The following is a 24,559-nucleotide window of genomic DNA, read 5'->3' as shown; positions in this document are numbered from 1 at the left end:
GAAGTGGTGTGGTGCCCCCCACCACCCCCTATCCGTGTGTTCTAATTGTCTGGTAGGACAAAATTTTCAGTGTATATATATATATATATATATATATATATATATATATATATATATTTAAATCACTAGCGCTTTCTGAATTTTAACATCCATCCTCAGGTGAATACAAATTAATAATGAATACAAAGTTGTTTATCTTAGAGTAATCTATTGTGACGTCATGATAGTCTTTGCGAGGAGGGAATAGATACATGACGTCATAATACAAAAGTTCGGGAAAGGTGACTTGGACAAAATAAGCATGAACATTTACATGATAAAAGTTGATGAATTAAGAGGTTTAACAATAAGAATTTTTCATATATGTATTGATTAAAGTTGGTTTAGTTTAGGAGAAAACAGTTTAATGAAATAATTTTCTTTAGCAAGTCTCATGGAAGTTGATTCTGTTTTAAGTTTATAAAATGGAAATACGCTGTAGTTATCTCTAGCACAGGTGTCAAAGTGTTCGCTACATAGGGTATTTCTTGTACTGGGATCGTTAATTTGTTGGCGATGGACATGCATCCTGGCTGTTAGTTGTGTTCCGGTTTGTCCAATATATTCCTCGCCACACCCGTTGCAAATAATGCGGTATAGTAAGTTTTTCGACTTGCATGACATGTTATCATTTACAGTAAAATATTTGCCGCATTTAAAAGTAATAGAAGGTCCTGTTTTTAGGAAGTGACATGTACCACACCTTGAGTCACCACATGTAGAAACTGCGTATTTTTCAGGCGATGAATCGAATTTGGCTTTTGTTAATAATTTTTTAAGTTAAATGGTTGTCTTTGGCTGTGAAGTAGGTCGGATTTGGGAATAATTTTCTGAAGTTCTAAATCACGCTCGATAACTGTAAAATTGTTCTTAGCTTCCTGAAAGATATTTATATGTTTTGGGTTGTAAGTTGTCATAAATGGTATTAGGAAAGGATCGTGTTCTTTTTCTCTTGTTGTTCTAAGTGTATGTTGTGGAATTTTCTTTGTTTCATTTATGGCTGAAAGAATGAGTGCTTTCGGATAATTCTGCGCAGTAAGAAATATTTTCAATTCCGCCAGTCTTTGGTCTTTAGTATTTTCATCTTTAACAATAATGCAAATCCTTCTAGCCAAATTGTACGGATATTCCTTTTAGTGTGTGAAGGATGACATGATTTGAAATTCAAATATTGGTGTGTGTCCGTTTCTTTTGTAAAATATATCAGTTAGGATGTTGGTTTCAAGTTTTATCACCTTGATGTCCAAAAAGGGAATCGAAGTATCACTGTATTCCATGGTAAACTGGATATTTGGATTGAGCGTATTCAACAAATTGTGAAACTTGATCAGATCTTCTTTGGATTTTCCCCAAAATATAAAACAGTCATCTAGATATTTTTTCCATGAATTCCTCAGATTTTGTCCAAGCTCTTGACTCATTCCCTCATCGACTTTTCGATATAACATTTCTTCGAAATATCCCATTACTAAAATGCTGTATGCAGGGACCATTTTAGTTCCCATAGCTGTTCCTTTGATTTGTTTGTAGAATTCGCCATCAAAATGATATGTGTTGTTTTCCAAAATGAATTTTATGGAATCTATAATAAATTCCATTGAGAAATTTCTTGGGATAAGTTCCGGGTGTTTTTCTATCCAAAAGGTTATAGCCTCTATTCCAAAGTTATTTGGGATATTTGTATATAAACTCGTTACATCAAACGTTACAAGTAAGGTATTCTGATCTACCATTACTGGGAGTTTATTAAGAAAATCCATACTATACCGAATGTAGCTAGGAACTTTTTGGCATAGATCCTTTAACAAAATAGCTATAAAATTACTGAGTCTGTGTGTTGGACATGCAGGTCCAGCCACAATTTGTCGTAGTTTTAGATCCATAGGTTCACTAGTAGTTATGTATGTTTGATTTTGTTCTTCAATAGCGGTCTTGATGTGGTTGCTTTTGTGTATTTTCGGTAGCCCATAGAAATTACTAGTTTTCATTTCAAAGTTTGTTAAATAGTCAAATTCTTTTTCTTTTAACAAGTGTCCGTGTTTTCGGCACATCTGTTTTAAATTCCTCAAAATATTTTTATCGGGATTTTCTGGTAGTTTTACATAAAAGTTCTTATCCTCTATATGTTGAAGCACGAGGGATTTGTAAAATGCTTTATCCATACAGACTTTTGCTCCTCCTTTGTCTGCCTCTTTGAGGATAATTTCGGAGTTATTCTGTAATTTTTTAAGGGCTTTTCTCTGTATCAAATTTAAATTGATTTTAACAGTATTTTTGTTACACAGTGATGATTTGGTAGATTTAAGGACATCTATATAGTCATCTAAGGCCTTATTTCGTACCCTTTGTATTGTTGTTTCCTTTTTATTGCGGATAATACAATCATCAGAAATTTCCTTTCGTCCAAAAAATTCCCTCAAACCTAATTTCCGACAAAATTCGTCTATGTCTTTTCCCACAGTAAGATTGTCGGGTTTGGGTGTTGGTGTAAATTTAAAGCCCTTTTCTAGTATTTCTGTTTCCTCCTTGGAAAAAGTTCTTTTAGAAATATTGATTATTTTGGGGTCAACTTTAGTATGTTTAGTTATGCCCAACTTTTCCAGCGGTATTTCTGAATTTTGCCCCTCCACAAAAAAAAGTCTTACCATGAGAGTAGGATTATAAAATTTTATATTCTAAATATCTGTCAAATTCTGTTAATCAAAAAGTCAAAATAAGAATTGGCGATAAGCACATTTTCCCGTGTGCACAGTTCGCGATATTAGAAAAAAAGGAATTTATGTTATTTGGAAATTCAAAAATAATCCATTATTGAGACCAGTTGACTCGAAAGCTAACATAACCACAATACTAAACTTATAGAAAGATGGATCTACATCGGCAAATGGGGGGGGGGGATTGCGATGAGAGTGGGATGCCTTGAGTGGGAAACACGACAGTTACATACAATATTGCAGTGACTGGAATGACAAATGCATATAGGGAAGTATTCTATCTTAATGGCACATAACGAATGTGACATTCTCATCTAGAAAATTAAACTGAAAATAAGTGACACTGAAGTCCCTTGTTTTAGCGAAGGTAATATGGATATCCCGTCTACAATATACTCGCGGAGGATTTTAAAAACAACTATACCTCAACATAACGAGTTTATTACACAGGGAGGGAAAATAAACAACCCTGGATTTGTATCGTGCCCACCGAAAATTTCTCTGATTTTGGATTTGTGGGTACCGTCACACGCACCGAAAATTCACTGATTCTGGATTTGTGGTACCGAAAACTTCATTAAAAATATAAATCACTTATCCCAAAATACAGGGCTTGGGTCAAAGGGACACTGAAAGTGCCAGATTGCACCTAGCTACAGAACTGTAACTCTTTGAGAAAATATTGGGACAAATCAGAGAATCACAGATCCACCCTTATAAAAACCTTCGATTTACGGCGTACAAAAAGCTGCGCATGGTTTAGGCCTCGTTCAAGCCTGATATCGTTGTATTCCTGTATTGCTCTCTCATAAGTATGTACATGTATTAACACTCTGAAAAAAAACCCAACCAAATACTCAGCAACATTTTCACCGGGTTCCTGTGAAATGGGTTTCACCGATATGATAGAACACAAAATCGATACAGGTCACGACTTTCCAATCAAATAAGCTTCAATGCGTTTTACAGAAAATTCTTAATCCTTTTACAATACAACTGCTAATATCAATGAAATGAATGTTGAAGATAACGAAGAGTGATTAATCTCTTAACTCTTTTAAGCAATACAAAATAGAGAGTTGGGTAAACACGGACCCTGTCGACCGGTCACACCCGCCATATTTTGAATAACCATGTTTCAATTATCATGTCACACGTCATCGCAGTGATTCAGGGGCGAAACCTTGATAAATTCGTTTAAGGTGACTTACTACACCTTGAAAGTGTTGGTGTAACCATTGATGCCATATGACCACGGAGGCACATATATCATCAGTGTGCAGAGGTGCCTTCATCCACCTTAAGAACCTGAGCCAGCTGAGGAGATATCTGGACAGGGAATCGCTGGAATGTGTTGTCCATGCCTTCATAACAACAAAGCTGTAGTACTGTAACTCTCTTTACTACGGCTTACCATCAAAGCAGGTCCAGCGGCTCCAATCCATCCAAAGCGCTGCAGCCAGAATCATCTCAGGCACCCGCAAATATGACAGCATTACACTAGTACTACGCTCCCTCCATTGGCTGCCAGTTCAGCAAAGAGTCATCTTTAAGACATTGATGTTAGTGTACAAAACAGTCAACATCATGGCTCCATCCTATCTGCAGGAACTCATAACACCCTATGCTGAATCCAGAACTCTGCGGTCCAGTGATCAGAGCCTACTACAAGTGTCATTTACCACCGCATCTGTGATTCAAACTCGAGCTTTTAGCGCGGCTGGCCCTAAACTGTGGAATGCTATATCATATGATATCAGAACTGCTGCAAGTCTTTGTATCTTAAAATCTAAACAAAAGACTCATCTGTTTACAATGCATTACAACTAGTCTGTGCAGATGAAATCTAAGTTCAAGATTACCATATTGTGCAATCATAACGGACTCCTTATCTTCACCTACTAGTCATTTGTTGTTATACAACTTATTTTATTGTTATCTAAATAACGTATAGAGCAATATGGATTTTACGCCTCACAAAATAAATCTATTATTATTATTATCAAATCAGTACAAAATGATTTAATAATGATACGTCAGAAATACATATTCAAAAAAGGCAGAAAATGTGCAATTTTGGATAAAAATCATAATTAAAAAAAAAAATCATTTCAATGAATATGATCAGGGATCTCCGTTTTTAAGACCAAATTAGAAAGACCTGTGACTTTCACCTGTAATGGAGGACGTTTGGCAAAGGAACTGTTACAACTCGTGTAAAATGCCTTACAATTGACGTGGAAATGGTAATCCAGTCTGAGCATTACAGTCTAGAAGCTAATGCCCCAATACACTAAGCTAGCACAACCGGTGATTAGGCTGTAGGTGTGATACCTACCAAAACCGGTGATTAGGCTGTAGGTGTGATACCTACCAAAACCGCTTATTAGGCTGTAGGTGTGATGCCTACCACAACCGGTGATGCATAGAAAGAGGGATTGAGGTGGGTCTACAGGGAACACTTACTCCCCCTAAGCCTCTGATTCCGCATCTGGATTTTCAAGGGATCCGTAAATGTCCTGCTCTTAGTTTTCTATTCTTCACAAGATTGATCAGGTTTATCACTTTTCGTTATTTACACTTTAGATAACCGTACACAGGCCTCTTGCTGCTGGGAATCAAGCGGTAAGGGGAATATCTTGAATCCAAGAAATTAAAACAAATTGTAAGATCTATTTTATATCGATTGGGAAGTATTTAACATCATTTCCTCCTTTTAGTGAAAGTATATTTACTCAATAATAGAATGGGGTGTGGGCAGGATTTCTTGCCCTTGATATACATATGTATAAGAGATCTCTTTCTTTTACTGGTACAACTTCTTGTTATGATATCAGTGGAACGTTGCTGCATGAAGAGAACGTAAGAAAGATAGAATTAGCATTTTAGATCTAGAGAACATGTCTAGCAAAGAATTTAAACTTTAGATTTTTAATTTCGATCTCAGACATTTTACTTTAGAATTAAACCCGACCTCAGTACGTTCACCAATCCTCTGTACAAAACTATTTCCAAACAAAAACTAAACGGTAACGTTTAATTCTATATTCAAGATCGCTAAAATTCCAAAACCCTCATAGAGACATAATTTTGTGATATCCTGGATACACTGCAATTGTTGTGGCAAACAGTGAAAAGATAGAAATGTTGAAATGTTTATCTTTTCTTGCTCTGCAATTGCGTTGAGGCAAACTAAATGCAATAAAACAAAAACTGTTAAAAGTTGATAGGTTCCTTTACATTTTCAACATATCAACATGTCAACATATTCAGTATAACCAGTTTTTAAATCGAGGTAAACTACTCACAAACAAATTGATGGTACAGGGGTTTCAACATTTTCGATTGAAATCAGCATTTCGCAAATTATATGGTCGTTATAACGATCTAGTTCGTCAATACAACCTCGCATTGGGTCAAATGCTGTCTGACATGTTTCATACCGATTGCTAAGTCGTTCTTGGCACATTGATTTTGACTGTGGATAACTCCGTTTACCTGATCATGATATAGGGCTCACGGCGGGTGTGACCGGTCAACAGGGGATCCTTACTCCTCCTAGGCACCTGATCCCACCTCTGGTGTGTCCAGGGGTCCGTGTTTGCCCAACTATCTATTTTGTATTGCTTATAGGAGTTATGAGATTGATCACTGTTCGTTATCTTCACCTTGTATTCAACGATGGGCTAAATATGAAAAAAGAACTTGATACATTGTCAGAATGGGTCAATATTAAAACCCCGCATTAGACATATGAAAACGAAAGTACGCATCATCTATCCTTTTGTGTTTAGTAAACCAGAAAGAAAACCAGAAGTGATAAAAGAATTAGATAGGTTACATGAGGAATATGTTTTGGTTCCAGCTGACAAAGCTAGTAACAACATTGTCTTTGTTTGTAAGGCTCATTATTACAACTGTTTTTTCAACGGACTTGGCGTTAATTCCACTTTTGGTAACCGTACTTATACTCCAACTGACGTTTCAAAAGATGAAGTTTTTCAACACCATGCTTCAGTTTTAGACACATTTAATATTCCAGTCAATGGGTCGAATGAATATGAGTTACCGTACCTATACTGGATTCCTAAACTACATAAAAACCCTTACAAAGATACATTGCTGGATACAGTAAGTGCTTTACAAACCCCTATCTTTGCTCCTCATGAAAATATTAACAGCTGTGAAGGAGAAACTTTAAACTTACTGTGCGACTACATATGCCAGAAGTGGTGTTAATCAAATGTGGATTCTAAAAAAAATCTAAATAACTTTTAGTAAACTTGAAATCGCAGAATTTTTCCCAAATCAATAACATTCAAACCTATGACTTTTCAACACTATACACGACCATTCCTCATGATAAATTAAAGACTAGACTTTTTGACATCATAGACAGTTGCTTTTTCAACAAAAATGGAAAACGGAAATATTCATATCTAGTCATCAGTCATTCAAAAACTTACTTTGTTAAACACCACTCTGATTCCACGCACAAGTACTCTGAAACTTAAATAAAGAATATGTTGGAGTTCCTCATCGACAATATCTTCGTGATATTTGGTGATCAGGTCTTCCAACAGTCTATTGGAATTCCCATGGGCACGAATTGTGCTCCTTTGTTACATGTAGCTGACCTGTTTCTATACTCATATGAAGCAGTATTTATTCAAAAACTTCTATGTGAGAAGAAAAACATCTCTCGCTGTGGCCTTCAATTCGACATTTCGATATATCGATGACGTTTTGTCTATTAACAATAATAACTTTCAATTATTTGTCGATTTGATATATCCCTGTGAGATCGAAATAAAGGACACCACAGAGACATCCACGTCTGCTTCATACTTAGATATTTTATTGAAAGTAGACATTAACAGCAAATTGACAACTCAACTGTATACATGTAACAAACGGAATGATTTCAGCTTCTCCATCGTCAAATTCACATATTTATGTAGCAATATTCCATTATCACCTGCATATGGTGTTTATATATCTGAACTGATTCGATATGCAAGAGCTTGTTCTGCGTATAGTCAGTTTTTAAATCGAAGTAAGCTACTGACAAACAAGTTGATGGTACAGGGGTTTCAACAGTCTCGATTGAAGTCATCATTTCGCAAATTCTATGGTCCTTATAGCGATCTAGTTCGTCAATACAACCTTTCATTGGGTCAAATGCTGTCTGACTTATTTCATACCGATTGTTAAGCCGATAGAGGGCTCACGGCGGGTGTCACCGGTCCACATGGGATGCTTACTCCTCCTAGGCACCTGATCCCACCTCTGGTGTGTCCAGTGGTCCGTGTTTGCCCAACTATCTATTTTGTATTGCTTGTAGGCGTTATGAGATTGATCACTGTTCGTTATCTTCACCTTTCATCAATTAACGTCAATATACACGTCCTTGCCACACAATATGATATACATGTATATAACCATGAGATAGATAGTTTATGTCTGCAAAATTTCTAGAATTGTACAGATATATGTTCTCATACAGAAAGTGCGGGTTTGAACCTAAAGACCATCTGTATAAAACCTTCCAAGAAAGTAGAGCAACTGAGAAATTATGGATAATGTCCTTAAATGTTTGCAAAGGTAGTGTATTGGCTTCTTGTCTCAGCAACCCGAATTCGATCAACACGTGTGAGAGACTATGGTGGTTGGTGATTGGAAACGTGGATGAATTTCACCTGGGTATTTGGGGTTCCTCTCGCCTCATGCTAATATCTAGTCACACTCAGGAGGACGGGTTTAATGTCTTGAGGTGTTAGGGATTTTCTTCTACGACGAGGAAACAAGGGTGTTTATTTAAAAAGAAATATGATATAAAAGATTATGCCAAATATATCTTTAGTTAGTTTGAAACAGATTTTGAGATTTAGCAATTAATTATTTTTCAAATCAGAAAACATTTAATAAACCCTATATCATAGTTTCACATTATATCTAGGTATTTCTGTATATGCATACATGTATGCTAGATGGATATCATTTCAGAACTATTCATTACTCGTTTTAATAGTATTACATGCAATGTTTTTCGGAATACATATCTTATTCAAAGATATCAATCAGTAAAATTGTACTTAAAATGTATCACGATGGCGTGATGTATATGTGGACTAATGTTGATAGCTGGTTACAATTTAATGAGATATTTTGCCATGTGTTATATATATATATATATAAATATATATATATATATATATATATATATATATATATATATATATATATATATATAATGCAACATATTGCTTTAAACATTAAATTTCCAGTTTGATATTGAATATATTTGTTCGTTTTCATCGTGTCTGTAACAATGACAAAATATGTAAGTGAAATCTTTATCTCGGACATATTTCAAAACTTGTTTGGACGTCTAGGTAAGGTTCTGGTGTCGTCCGCATCGTGCAGCAGCTACATATTTTGTTTGACTAAATCGAAGTATGTAAAACATGTACCACTGAGTATAGCGATTGTGAGTTATTTGTTGTCAATTTCACATTTTAAAAACCTATAAAACTATCAAACCATTGTTTAAATCCATGTAATTTATATCGTTGTATTTCAAAATTCAAGTCATCCAAGTTGGATTATAGAAATGGGGAGTTCAATGGCATGTCAAGCGTTGCAAAATTTGATCTTTTCCGAGTTCAAATTTTTATCCATTCTTTGAATTTGAAAATGAAATTTACTTAGATGTTTTAAAACAGCTAATCATGGAGACATGATTTCGTCGAAGAAATAATGTGGACTTATTAGATGACACTAAAGCTCCTACAGAAAGGAGTATATTGGATATCATTGGCTTAAATGTCCCCATGTGGCTTACTGATTATGTTCTGTGTGTGTCATGAAAAAGTGAAGATGATAAATAATGATCAATCTCATAAATTCTATAAAAAATGTGCAATATGGGGTAGGGTAAACAAGGACCCCCTCGGAACACCAGAGGTGGAATCAGGAGTAAGCACCTCCTGTTCACCGGTCACTCCCGCCGTGAGCCCTATACCTTGATCAGGGAAAACGGAGAAATCCGTAGTCAAAGTCAATGTGTAAAGAACGGCCTAACAAATGATGAGAATCACGTCAGACAACATTCTACCTAATGATAGTTTGTATTTGCAAATTAGACAAAGAATTTATTTGTGAAATGCTGACTTTGAACGAGACTGTTGAAACCCTGTAAAATCGTCGATGTATATAATTGTCGAGTCGAAGGCTACAACAATATATTTTTCTTGTCGTGTTTTGAATAAATTCAACCTCATAAGAATATAAAACAAAAGCCCAGGTCTGCTAAAAATTATCAAGCAATGTGATTATTTTCATAACGATTATCACTATGGTTACTACGGTACTAAAATATCATTATTATTATTATCGTCTTCATCATCATATTTCTTATTGCAGATTACATCAAAAATGAAGTTTTTAATAAGTTTCCTACTGATGATCAATGTTTCACATGCGGGAACCCACATCAAAAGCTGCAAAGACATCTTGCATGGTTTTCTATCTGGTCAACTTTCGTCTGCTCTGGGAGATCATCAGATTAAGGATCTGAAGAGAGAATTCAAAAGCTTCACAGAAACCATGAGGCAATCTATGAAAGAATTCAAGGAAAAAACGATATCTGATTTAAAAATACGAGGTAAATCAGTGTACATTTACAATCATCACAATTTCTATAGTTTCTTTCAAACGTGTTTTAGACAGGGAATTTCAAGTGTGTTTTAGACAGGGAATTTCAAAACTAATCATAAAGGGCATATTTCAGAAAAGGGTTTGAATAGTATAAGAAGTCACTTTTATTTCATTTTTGTAGAATAAAAAAACCTAGTGAATCACAAAATCATGTTTACCATATATAAAACAAATACAGTGACTTTCATATGGGAAATTCCCATTTGATTGGTTAATTGATGAACCAGACAGGTAAGTGTTAGGAATGATTTTGAGCTCACTTGAATTCCACTTCTACGGAAAACATAATTTTCAGGTTAGAAATATATGTATATCATTTTAATGTCATATTTTGTAATCAGGGCTGTTAACTCTGAAATAGAAGTTTCATAGCAAAATATTTAGAAAATTAGCTAAATCGTCTGATTCCTTAAGGATATTTTGTGATTTCATATAAAATCCATCTGTAACTGTTTATTTGAAGGATAAAGAATAGTATTTCTTGATTCAAGATTTACCTATTTAAATATGTAATTATTGTAGATAATTACTTTTATTTAACGTGTTAATTGTGTATGTTCTATGGTGTATATTTAAATAAGTAAAATATGGTAAATATATATTTTGTATATATTTTCTTTCACGTTTGATGGTTTTCTGTTTGAGCCCCCCCCCTCCCCATTGGGATGCTTCATATTGGCATGTTTCATTATCACCGCTGTATTGGGTGGAAATTTCCGATCAGACAAACTTAGGTGATGTAATGTTTTGTCTGGGGTCCCGTATTTATTAAGTTATTTTGTGTACACAAAAAATTAATTTGATATCCACCATCCACCCTCCACACCCTCTTTTGATGTTAGTATGTATGAGCTGTTTTATTTGTAAAACCCACCTTATTTGATTGCAGATAGCTCTATTTCGATATTTCATTATGTGTTGTATGGGGTCAGATTGCATAATCATACCTATGTGATACATATGTTCTTGTATTTTTGTTTTCGATTCATTCTCACCCCACTAGCTCATTCTGTTATATAATTTCGTCATTTTCAAAAGAAATGAAATATTTTCAATTCTCATCACTGTCCTGTTTTCACTGCCTTTATCAAGTAACAAACAAAGGCTACTTGACATGTCATATTAACTAAGGAACATAAATCTCGATATAATTTCATTTCCAAAGTGTTTGTTAAAGTTTTGGAAGTACATTTTCATTCTTCGTGAATGTAACGCCAATGATGAGCAAATATATTTACAAACATACATTTCACTTAAACACAATTGAGTTATTGACTAAAAGCGATCACTATAATATCAAAGTGACAAAGAGGTTCAATCTTATTTGGTATAATACCTTTTGGGAATTTTCATAACCACGTTATAATGCTTTTTGCATTGAGTATTCTGAATTGGGCCACTCAAACGGTCCATTATAACATTTGATAATAGAATCCAATTTGTTTGTACGATACAGGCAGAACAAACAAGAGCGTCGTCTACACCAGATGGGGAAAGAAGACATGTCCTTCCAATGCCGAACTGGTTCTTTCTGGTAAACATAGTTGTAAAGGTTTATTTTCATATTAGGAGATCAGATTTTCTCTCAACTGTGAGGACACCCACCAGCTGATATGATATTTCATTTGACAGGATTTACAGGTGGGTCTGCTGCTGGTCATTCGGGAGCAGCTGTTGAGGCTCTTTGCTTACCACGAAATCCGGAATGGGGCAGTTACTGGGATGGAGTTCAAGGGAATAAAGCTTATGTATATGGAGCAGAATACCAAACAGACGATTTCCAGGGTAATATGCGCAAGGTTCATGATCATGATGTGCCGTGTGCTGTCTGCCTGGTTCATGATAGATCCGTTCTAAGAGTATTCCCAGGTACAATAAAAGTTTTCTCTGTATACTAGTATTTCCGTATTCTAATAATTGCAAACTCTCATGTAATATACAGTAGGAACTTTGACTTTTAAGATCCGTTGGAGTCAGGTAAAAGTCTACTTTACAAGACCTCAAATGTTTCTCCTTCTTTGCTAAAGCTAGGAAAACCTGTTACAAAGGTTGGGAATTAGAATATAGTGGCTCTCTCATGGCGGGATTTCATGGTCATCCCGCTGCAACAACTTACAAGTGTGTGGATAGGAACCCTGATACCATAACTGGAGGTCACTCTAATCACAATGGCTACCTGTTCTATCCTGTGGAGGCAAGATGTGGTTCATTGAAATGTCCACCATACGTAGACGGACGGGAACTCGTATGTGTTGTTTGCTCCAAGTCATGAAGATTGTATTTAAGATGTTGAATAGTATAAAATATACTTATTAAAGCAAATAGAATTTGTTTAACCTTAAACTTAACGGTTGCGTTCTGATTTTGAATAATGTCTTGTGGAGATGAAATGTTAGGATTTCATTTGAGTTTGTTTCATTCTCTGTCATTCAGATACAAACCCATCGCTGATGTCTTTTTGGATCAGCAAAGACTTCACATATATCAAGCAATATATTGACTATAGTCATACCAATGTGTTTTAATGGAGGGAATATCTAGTCTAACTCGCGTTTGTTTTCATCATATCCAAACATGGACATACATGTACTGGTATTCGAAAAATTCCATTGAGAAAAGCTAATGCTTTATGTACAAAAATGGGCTAGATATCACTGTGCACACCATGTCAATGTGTACAATGTTACTTCTGTTCATTGATTGTATATTGTTTAACGTCCCTCTTATATGGACACGTCACCATTGCAGGTGCAGGGCTGCAAAATTTTGGCCTATGCTCGGCGCTTATCGCCTAGGAGCAGGGAGGGATCTTTATCGTGCCACACATACTGTAACATGGACCTCGGTTTCTATGGTCTCATCCGAAAGACCGCTCATTTAGTCGCCTCTTACGACAAGGAAGGGATACTGAGGACCTATTCTAACCCGGATCCCAATATATATATATATGCCCAACTATCTATTTTCTATTGCTTATAGGAGTTTTGAGATTGATCACTGTTCGTTATTTTCACCTTTCATTAGAAGTTGATTCGGTACGGTAGTATATAGGTAATGAAAATCAGAATATCACACACACACACGCACACATATATAAGAACTACCTGTGATATTTAAAATGTTAAATTTTCAATAACCTGTGGGTCCGCAGATGAAAAGAAAACGGTTGAAATAACCATAAATATGGGGTTCACGTCGGGTTTGACCGGTCAAGAGGGGATGCGTACTTCTCCGAGGCACCTGATTTCACCTGATGTCCTACTCTTAATTTTGTATTTATGGTATTGATAAGATTGATCACTCTTCGTTATCTTCACTTTTAATACTCCAAGACTGGACACCCCCATACTGGTAACATTTTTTGTATGGAGTAAATTAATGAATAAGACAAGACGCGCACGTATAGACTTTTCTTGGGTTGGTAATAGCAACCAATGTCACCAAAAGTATTCAGTGTATAACCCCATTCTAAAATTTACAGAAACTTTATTACAAATAGCAAATAAATGCATACCTAAAACCTCGACAAATTCTACTAAAATAAAACAAGAGGCCTACTGGCCTTTTCGGTCACCATGGGCTACGAAAAAAAATTCCTGTTTTGAATATCTAAGCTAAATTCTAATATTCAGCAACAACTTGACCGCTACCAGGTCTGTATGATGTAGCGTGGTCCTTGTCTTATGGAACAGTTGACAATACTGCATTCCCGTATCCTATAGTCCCTCGGACTCAACAGCAAAATCTGAGGCGTACGTATCAAGTATGAAATGTCCCGTACTAGTGACTCGCTCACATGTGATTTAGGTAACATGGAGTCAAATACGTTATGTGAATCGACGGTAGCATTGATCTGCAGACCACCAATTCTTACTTCTAGCCCCAGATCCTTCACCCTTAATGCCAGACTGAACTGAAGGTATCACCGGAGCAGTACCAAGTCTAGCACAGCTAGACGGCTCATCCACAAACATAACCTGACTTTTGCGTTTCTTGTCGAAACTGACGCTCTCCGCTCAATATTATTTGTACATGTGATGGCCAAAATTCATGAAATGACCATGGCTATTCTCAACAAACGAGACCATGCTACGCGCGAGTACATGATGATTCCAGCACTGCGGATTACATTTATTTGATGGGAGTGAATCTTTCTGACCAAATAAATCAAAATTACTCGTGTATCAGGAAAGCTCTAAAGTGGTGCCAGAAACTTTTATTCTATTTATCCAACCTGATTATAGTAAACGCGTACCTATCATACAGGAAGTTCGCACCTGCACCTGTAAAGTTAAGACAACCACCGCTTCAGGCTTGCTCTGTGCAAAGCACTGTTTGATGAAGCTCCAAATCCAGAAGCAAGGGGGAGAAAACACAAGAGAATAAGCCTAGGCATCTTACAGAAAGGAACTTCCCTGCTCAGGTGTGAAAAGAACAGAGGCCAGCACGGGACTACACATCATGCGATCCCTCCATACGCATGCAAAATGACGTAAAAGAAAACAATATATTGGTGCCTTCATAGCAAAAAAATATCTATATATATACCCGATTGTTTTCGTATATAATATACAAAAGAGAATTATGGGGATTACCTGGGTCCACAGGTGATAATGATGACACTACAACCAGTAGATTTTTATCACTGACCAGTGGCGGATTTAAGGGGGGCGCAGCCGCCCCCCCCCCCCCCCGCCCCCCTAAAATTTTCAAATATAAGGGTAAATCGTGGTATCTTGTTTGGAAAAATGTACTAAACAATAAAAGAAGCAATAATTTCTTTAACTCCTGGAGATATAAATGGCAAAATCTATTTGATTTCTTGAATTACATTACTGGGAGAACTCAATTTTTTCCAAAAACCCTTAAAATTTGTGTCATTTTACTAATTTCATCTTATCAAAATTGATAGAAAATAGTACAAATGACTTAAAGCAGACAAATTTCAAGCCCTATAAAATCTGTAAAATTCAGGAGCTTCACCCCCTAGGCCCCCACCAGGGCTTCGTCCTGGACCCACTGGGGGCCTCAAGGCGACCCCACACACCCCCTGCCTCATAAAGTGGCGCCCCTTGTAACCGCAATTCCTGGATCCGCCCCTGCTGACTGGTGTGCTTTTAACAATTCTAATAAATTCAATAAATGTAATCTGTAGACCTACAAGACTTTAGTTACCTTTGCTTCTGATCATTTCCATTCTGTGGGGATCCGGATTAGAATAGGTCGTCAGTACCCCTTGCTTGTCGTAAGAGGCGAATGTCCTTTGGATGAGACCGCAAAAAAACAAAACGAGGTCCCATGTCACAGCAGGTGTGGCATGATAAAGATCCCTCCCTGCTCAAAAGCCATAAGCGTCGAGCAAATGCCTAAATTGTGCAGCCCTTCACCGGCAATGGTGACGTCTCAATATGAGTGAAAAGTTCTCGAGAGGGACGTTATACAAAATATATACAATCAATCTGATCATTTAAACACATTTGTATGTTTGTGTGTCATGATTGGAAATTTATTAGAAGTTAGCTCCTGAGCAGGATGTTACAACTAATTATTCACTGGTTCAATACTGATCCCATTGGTAGAAACATATTACACTTTCATTACTGAACCCCATTCAGTAGACATTTTTTGTGTATATTCAAATTTTGAAAGTGTTTGGCAGGGACTATACGGAAGGTAGATTAATCAAAAATGTTCTAAATCAGCATGATTTTACAGTTTCTGGTTCATCCAATATATCTCCTATTTTTATTTTTAACACTATTTCAGTCTTATGATAAAAGTAGTCGAGACTTGAAACTAGTTCAAATGCAGTAATTCATTGATTTTGTCGATATATTTTTCCAACCAGAACACCGATTCTTAAAAATGTCTAAATCAAAACTTAAAATTTACTCGAAATTTTGTATAAAAATTCAGTATTTTCGCTAATAATTTAAAATTTTTATTTCTAACACCCACTTTTAAAAGTTCCATTTTAAGACAATACCTTGAAAATTATGAAATTTTAGAAATTGACATTACTCGTAATATGTCTTTTTAAACTCTAATTTAGATATCAATTTTTATCATGCCAAAAATGTCATTATTTATTTCCATTACTAGTATAAACTTTTTTTCTATCTGTATTGTTAGAAGACATGATTATGTATCTATTTTATGTAATGATTGAATTGTGTTGTATTGTCACCAACAGACAAATCAAGTTTATTTTTAATAAATCACAAGTCAATTTTAAGTGCAAAAATGTCATTTTTAGAACACTGCAGCTCAATGACAAGCATTGTGACCCCAGTTTTTCTTTTTAATTTCTTAATTCCCCTTCAATGTAGAAATCAAAAATACACTTCCCAAAATATTGACATCACTCCAAATCTCAGGTGACAAATTAAAACAAATTTTAACTTGAAACCAGTGCTTCCTTTCGGAAACTATAATAAAATAAATGATTTGCACATTTTAAACATTTATTAAATTTTACTTTTACACTCAACTGTAAGGGTAATAGTGTAACAATTTGTAACACTTAATGAAGAAAATGAAACTTCTATATATATTTTTAGCATTTTTTATCATGACTGAAGGGTTAATAATAATTGAGCATTCATCAAAGTACCTTCATCAAGTAAACACCTTATACAATGAAAGAAAAAGTGAGCAAGCTCACATACCTCACACTCCAATATTGTTTGACAATGCCTTACATAATGAAAGGCAATGCTATTAATGATATGCATTACTGGAAGAACAGGACAGACGCACTCGAAATTCTAAGTTTAAAAGGGGCATAACTCCCAGAAAAATTATTGAGTCAGAATTCCCTGGCAATATGCACACCTACAGTGTGTCCTTATTAGCTACAAAGTTTCATGAAATAATGTTGAGCAGTCTTAGAGGAGTTGCACTGACAAGAACAGGACAGACAGGCTCAAAATGCTAAGTTCAAAAGGGGCATAACTCTCCCCAAAAAGTATTGAATCAGAATTTCCTGGAAATATGCACATCTACACCGCAGGTACTTATGAACTACAGTTTCACGAAATCCTATTGAGTGGTCTCATAGGAGTTGCACCAGCAAGAATGGGACTGGTGGACTGATTGATGGACGGGTAAAAATATTACACCCTCCGCAACTTTATTGTGTGGGGTATAAATATCAATGGGATTCTCTTTGAAATTTAACTGCTGTTCCATACTCAAGTAAAGAATTCAGACTTCGTTTAAGTACTACAGGGAAACCTTGAACACAGTCTTTCAATGACTTGGAGTATATTTCCCATTTGTCAGCAACAAGCTTTTTAAAATTTGATTCACATTTGTCAAGAACACTAGAACTGGCTCCATCTAATCCTGAACAAAACACGTGGTAGTACATAGCTATCGATAGTATAACAACAGTTTCATTAGACAGTACAGGTTGTTTAAAATGAAAAAGTTGGATGAGATTGCTACAGAGAAGAATATCATTAGCTGCATCATACAGAAGAATCTGAACTTTTTCAGGTGAAACAGCAATATTTGGTGCCATATACTTACTCCTCCTAGGCACCTGATCCCACCCCTGGTGTGTCCAGGGGTCCGTGTTTGCCCAGCTATCTATTTTTGTATTGCTTGTAGGAGATTGATCACTGTTCGTTATCTTCATCTTTCATAAGATTTTCCTAAAAGTAGCCACTCAAAGGTAAAAACTTGGGTACCCAGCGCTAAACCGGAAAGTGCCGGCATTACGTGACTTTCTCGCCCTATTTACATATCCTGGCCAGTGATCGAAATTAACAATAGACCGACAGACCGAGTCTACATCAAATGACACTGATTAACAATAGACCGAGTCTACATCAAATGACACTGATTAACAATAGACCGAGTCTACATCAAATGACACTGATTAACAATAGACCGACAGACCGAGTCTACATCAAATGACACTGATTAACAATAGACCGACAGACCGAGTCTACATCAAATGACACTGATTAACAATAGACCGACAGACCGAGTCTACATCAAATGACACTGATTAATAATAGACCGAGTCTACATCAAATGATACTGATTAACAATAGACCGAGTCTACATCAAATGACACTGATTAACAATAGACTGACAGACCGAGTCTACATCAAATGACACTGATTAACAATAGACCGAGTCTACATCAAATGACACTGATTAACAATAGACCGAGTCTACATCAAATGACACTGATTAACAATAGACTGACAGACCGAGTCTACATCAAATGACACATTAACAATAGACCGAGTCTACATCAAATGTCACTGATTAACAATAGACCGAGTCTACATCAAATGACACTGATTAACAATATACCGAGTCTACATCAAATGACACTGATTAACAATAGACTGACAGACCGAGTCTACATCAAATGACACTGATTAACAATAGACCGACAGACCGAGTCTACATCAAATGACACTGATTAACAATAGACCGAGTCTACGTCAAATGACACTGATTAACAATAGACCGACAGACCGAGTCTACATCAAATGACACTGATTAATAATAGACCGACAGACCGAGTCTACATCAAATGACACTGATTAACAATAGACCGAGTCTACATCAAATGACACTGATTAACAATAGACCGAGTCTACATCAAATGACACTGATTAATAATAGACCGACAGACCGAGTCTACATCAAATGACACTGATTAACAATAGACCGAGTCTACATCAAATGACACTGATTAACAATAGACTGACAGACCGAGTCTACATCAAATGACACTGATTAACAATAGACCGAGTCTACATCAAATGACACTGATTAACAATAGACCGAGTCTACATCAAATGACACTGATTAACAATAGACTGACAGACCGAGTCTACATCAAATGACACTGATTAACAATAGACCGAGTCTACATCAAATGACACAGATTAACAATAGACCGACAGACCGAGTCTACAACAAATGACACTGATTACCAATAGACCGGCAGACCGAGTCTACATCAAATGACACTGATTAACAATAGACTGACAGACCGAATCTACATCAAATGTCACTGATTAACAATAGACCGAGTCTACATCAAATGACACTGATTAGCAATAGACCGAGTCTACATCAAATGACACTGATTAACAATAGACCGAGTCTACATCAAATGACACTGATTAACAATAGACTGACAGACCGAGTCTACATCAAATGACACTGATTAACAATAGACCGAGTCTACATCAAATGACACTGATTAACAATAGACCGAGTCTACATCAAATGACACTGATTAACAATAGACTGACAGACCGAGTCTACATCAAATGACACATTAACAATAGACCGAGTCTACATCAAATGTCACTGATTAACAATAGACCGAGTCTACATCAAATGACACTGATTAACAATATACCGAGTCTACATCAAATGACACTGATTAACAATAGACTGACAGACCGAGTCTACATCAAATGACACTGATTAACAATAGACCGACAGACCGAGTCTACATCAAATGACACTGATTAACAATAGACCGAGTCTACGTCAAATGACACTGATTAACAATAGACCGACAGACCGAGTCTACATCAAATGACACTGATTAACAATAGACCGACAGATCGAGTCTACATCAAATGACACTGATTAACAATAGACCGACAGATCGAGTCTACATCAAATGTCACTGATTAACAATAGACCGAGTCTACATCAAATGACACTGATTAACAATAGACCGAGTCTACATCAAATGACACTGATTAACAATAGACTGACAGACCGAGTCTACATCAAATGACACTGATTAACAATAGACCGAGTCTACGTCAAATGACACTGATTAACAACAGACCCGGTCTACATCAAATGACACTGATTAACAATAGACCGAGTCTACATCAAATGACACTGATTAACAATAGACCGAGTCTACATCAAATGACACTGATTAACAATAGACCGAGTCTACATCAAATGACACTGAATAACAATAGACCGAGTCTACATCAAATGACACTGATTAATAATAGACCGACAGACCGAGTCTACATCAAATGACACTGATTAACAATAGACCGAGTCTACATCAAATGACACTGATTAACAATAGACCGAGTCTACATCAAATGACACTGATTAATAATAGACCGACAGACCGAGTCTACATCAAATGACACTGATTAACAATAGACCGAGTCTACATCAAATGACACTGATTAACAATAGACTGACAGACCGAGTCTACATCAAATGACACTGATTAACAATAGACCGAGTCTACATCAAATGACACTGATTAACAATAGACCGAGTCTACATCAAATGACACTGATTAACAATAGACTGACAGACCGAGTCTACATCAAATGACACTGATTAACAATAGACCGAGTCTACATCAAATGACACAGATTAACAATAGACCGACAGACCGAGTCTACAACAAATGACACTGATTACCAATAGACCGGCAGACCGAGTCTACATCAAATGACACTGATTAACAATAGACTGACAGACCGAATCTACATCAAATGTCACTGATTAACAATAGACCGAGTCTACATCAAATGACACTGATTAGCAATAGACCGAGTCTACATCAAATGACACTGATTAACAATAGACCGAGTCTACATCAAATGACACTGATTAACAATAGACTGACAGACCGAGTCTACATCAAATGACACTGATTAACAAATGCCAATGTTATAGAAAATTCACTATCAAACGTGCCATTTCATTGTCACATTAGCGTAATCATTATTTTCTTACACTTACATAGTATTTCTAGTCATTCATGAAACGATGTAATATTTTAAAATAAACGACATGTGCAGTTACTCACGTCAGTTTCCGTCTCTGTATATGACCTTGTCCTCAGCAAAACCGATTATGTTCGACAATCATCGTTCCCATATCCTTGTATACGACGCTCATTGAAAGTCCTAGGCACCTGATCCCACCTCCATATCATACACTTACTGAATGAGCGACATATCCTACAAACTTTTGATGAAAAGGGAATATAAAAGTAACATGTAAAACTTACGGTACCAATTTTGATGCACCAGATGCGCATTTCGACAAATAATGTCTCTTCAGTGATGCTCAACCGATTTGTTTGAAATCCGAAATCACAATGAAGTTTTAGAGCTATTATAGGGAGAAACACTGTGCCAAAAAAGTGGAGTCAAATTCGTCTAAGGATAAGAGCCATGCGTGAGGGAGATAATCCTTAATTTTGAAATGAATTTCTAAATTTTATAACATTCATTCTTAGGATTTTTCAATTTAAGACAGTGATGAATTTTTTAAATTTAAGACTGATGATTTTTTTTAATTTAAGACAGTGATGATTTTTTTAAATTTAAGACAGTGATGCTTTTTTTAAATTTAAGACAGTGATGATTTTTTTTAAATTTAAGACAGTGATGATTTTTTTTAAATTTAAGACAGTGATGAATTTTTTAAATTTAAGACAGTGATGATTTTTTTTAAATTTAAGACAGTGATGAATTTTTTTAATAAGTCCCTTACTTATTTTTAAGGAATTTTATATTTGTACTTATTACAACCAAACTAAGCCTGAAGATGTATGTCAACTCATGCATCCAATTTTGTTTTATTTTATCCTTTCATATTTATTTGTTGTTTTTTGTATCAAAGGTCTGTCCTTAAAATCTTCTATATCGAAATGATAAATGTGTTTAGATACAGAAATGCATTGCCAAATTATTTCGAAAAAACAGCAACGTTATATTTCCCAAAGGGTTGTCAGTCTCATTTGTTCCATTTCTTTTGGATAGCTTGTCAAAGCAAATGACGACGAGCATATTTTAACACCACAGAAAACATTTTTGCAATCGCAATTTTTCTGGTTTACGAGTCCACCGGGCCCTGTCTTAATATGTTTATTTCTCATTTGTAATCACCATTTTATTGGCTAATCGCAAAGAACATGAAACTGTGTTGTCATGATATTGTAATTTTGATATCCGGATGCGAGTTTTGTAACTGGGATTGACACTTGTTACTGTTCGTTGCATTGAAAATAATTGAATCATTAAAAAAGCTGTTTATTCCGACACATGTATAAAATTTGCATTCATGACTTAGCGCGGAGCGTGGCATATTGAATTGAAATTGTATGCAACTCACAGAATATGGAGAAGGTGTTAACAGTTTATATACAGACTTCGTAGTTTGCAAGGGAAAATCAACAATTTGAACATGTTTGATGATATTTCAACTGCATTACAGCTGAACCAAATGCTAATAATATACAGAAATATACTAGTCAATATTTGAGATTTTGGAAGTTACAATCTACAATAAAGCACATTTCAAAGAAAATAGCAGAATGTCTATCCATCTACCGCATTAAATGTATACAACAATTTCAGTATTTAATTGAGAAAAAATCTACTAGAATGGGTTTATTTCTGCATTCAAGAAGTGCGTTTTATATTACCCATTCAGATGGTCCTATCTCTAAAACTGCTCACATTCCGGATGAGGATAAGGCTTAAAAGACAAGCAATACATACATGCTCCCTCCCTCTCTCTCTCTCTCTCTCTCTCTCTCTCTCTCTCTCTCTCTCTCGCTCTCTCTCTCTTATTTATCATACCACAGCGAAATGCAATTTCCTATGTAAGAGTTCGAAAAGGGCAAATTATTTGTTTTGTACATTTACCAAAGACGGCTCATTGCTCATTAAAGGTAACCATGCAAACAGTTTGCTTGCATCATGTTTTTAAAAATATATTGCAGTTTCAACATCTGATCAACTAAGTCCCACGATGGGACCAGAACTTTGGGGGTAATATCACATTCCTCAACATAATGATACAACTTATCAAGCAATAGGAGAAAATATTTTCATCGCATTTTCAATGCAAAATTGTGGTCCTATTTTCATGAGGCAGAATTTATTCAACAGCTTCTCCTTGAGAAGAAAAAATCTCTTGCTGTGGCCTTCAAATCAACATTTAGATATATTGACAACGTGTTATCTATTAACAATAATAATTTTCATTCATATGTTGATTCGAGAAATCCCAGTGAACTCGTAATAAAGGCAGCACAGTCTTCCATATCTGTCTCATATTTGGATATTCTATTGAACATAGATATGAACGGCAAATTGACAATTCAAACGCGATTGCTTCAGGTTTTCCATCGTCAACTTCCATATCTATGTTCCAATATTCCATTATCACCTGCATATGGTATTTATGTCTCTCAACTTCTTCAATACTCGAGAGGATGTTCTGCGCATGATAAGTGTCTAAATCGAAGCAGGCTACTGATAAATAAGTTGATGTCGCAGGAGTTTCAACAGTTTCGTTTGAAGTTTAACCTTTCGTTAGGTTGAATGCTTTATGATGTGTTCCTTTACATACTAATTTGAAATACGGATTACTTCGTTTACCTGATCAAGATAAAGGGCTCACTGCGGATGTGAACAGGGGATGCCTACTCCCACTAGATACCTGATCCCATCTCTGGTGTATAAAAGGAATCTGTGTTTGCCCTACTGTTAATTTTGTATTCTTTATGGGATTTATAAAATTGATCGCTGTTCGTTATCTTTCGTAATGTACATGTATATGCCCAATCCAGTACCTGAACCAATGCTTCATGAATTTCATTTTTTTGCCCAATGTTTATCATAATCTTGCAAATATTTTGCCTCCTTGATGTCCAGAAGCAAAGATTTTAAAGATTAAATTCATGACCAACTTGGGTCACCCTGGAGCGTGAACCCTGAATCCAAGGGTTATGAATTTCTCAGTTTCAGTATAGGGTATCATGCTTATTATCATAATGCTAATAGTTTGACTATTAGATATCCAGGAGAGAAGACTATTTTTGAAGATAGTATTGATTTTATTGGTTTTAGCCACACCCCTCAGGCACCAGGTAGAGTTCTTGTGGCCCTTCATCCATAGATGTTTTATACCAGCATTAGTTCTGCCGTTCCAGAGAAGAAACTGAAAATGTCAAAAAGTGTACGACTTACGCACGCCAAAACAGTTATCATTAGGTCACCTGAGTAACTTAAGTGGCCTAAAATGGATTTCGGAAATAT

At 35.8% G+C, this 24,559-nt stretch overlaps 1 protein-coding gene across 1 annotated transcript; it reads left to right on the top strand.

Moving 5' to 3' along the window:
- The first annotated feature begins 10,190 nt into the window (after nucleotides 1–10,190).
- On the top strand, nucleotides 10,191–12,815 carry LOC125670591 (uncharacterized). The gene is made up of 4 exons (XM_056162633.1): nucleotides 10,191–10,419; nucleotides 11,929–12,006; nucleotides 12,105–12,341; nucleotides 12,500–12,815. Exons 1-4 carry the CDS (start codon nucleotides 10,191–10,193, stop codon nucleotides 12,742–12,744), a joined length of 789 nt encoding a protein of 262 aa, XP_056018608.1. The 3' UTR covers nucleotides 12,745–12,815.
- The last annotated feature ends 11,744 nt before the right edge of the window (nucleotides 12,816–24,559 follow it).

This window comes from Ostrea edulis, chromosome 4, assembly GCF_947568905.1.
Source record: "Ostrea edulis chromosome 4, xbOstEdul1.1, whole genome shotgun sequence".
Lineage (NCBI taxonomy): Eukaryota > Metazoa > Mollusca > Bivalvia > Ostreida > Ostreidae > Ostrea > Ostrea edulis.
Note: the sequence above shows the minus strand (reverse complement) of the source record. Positions and strands in the feature narration are given on the sequence as shown.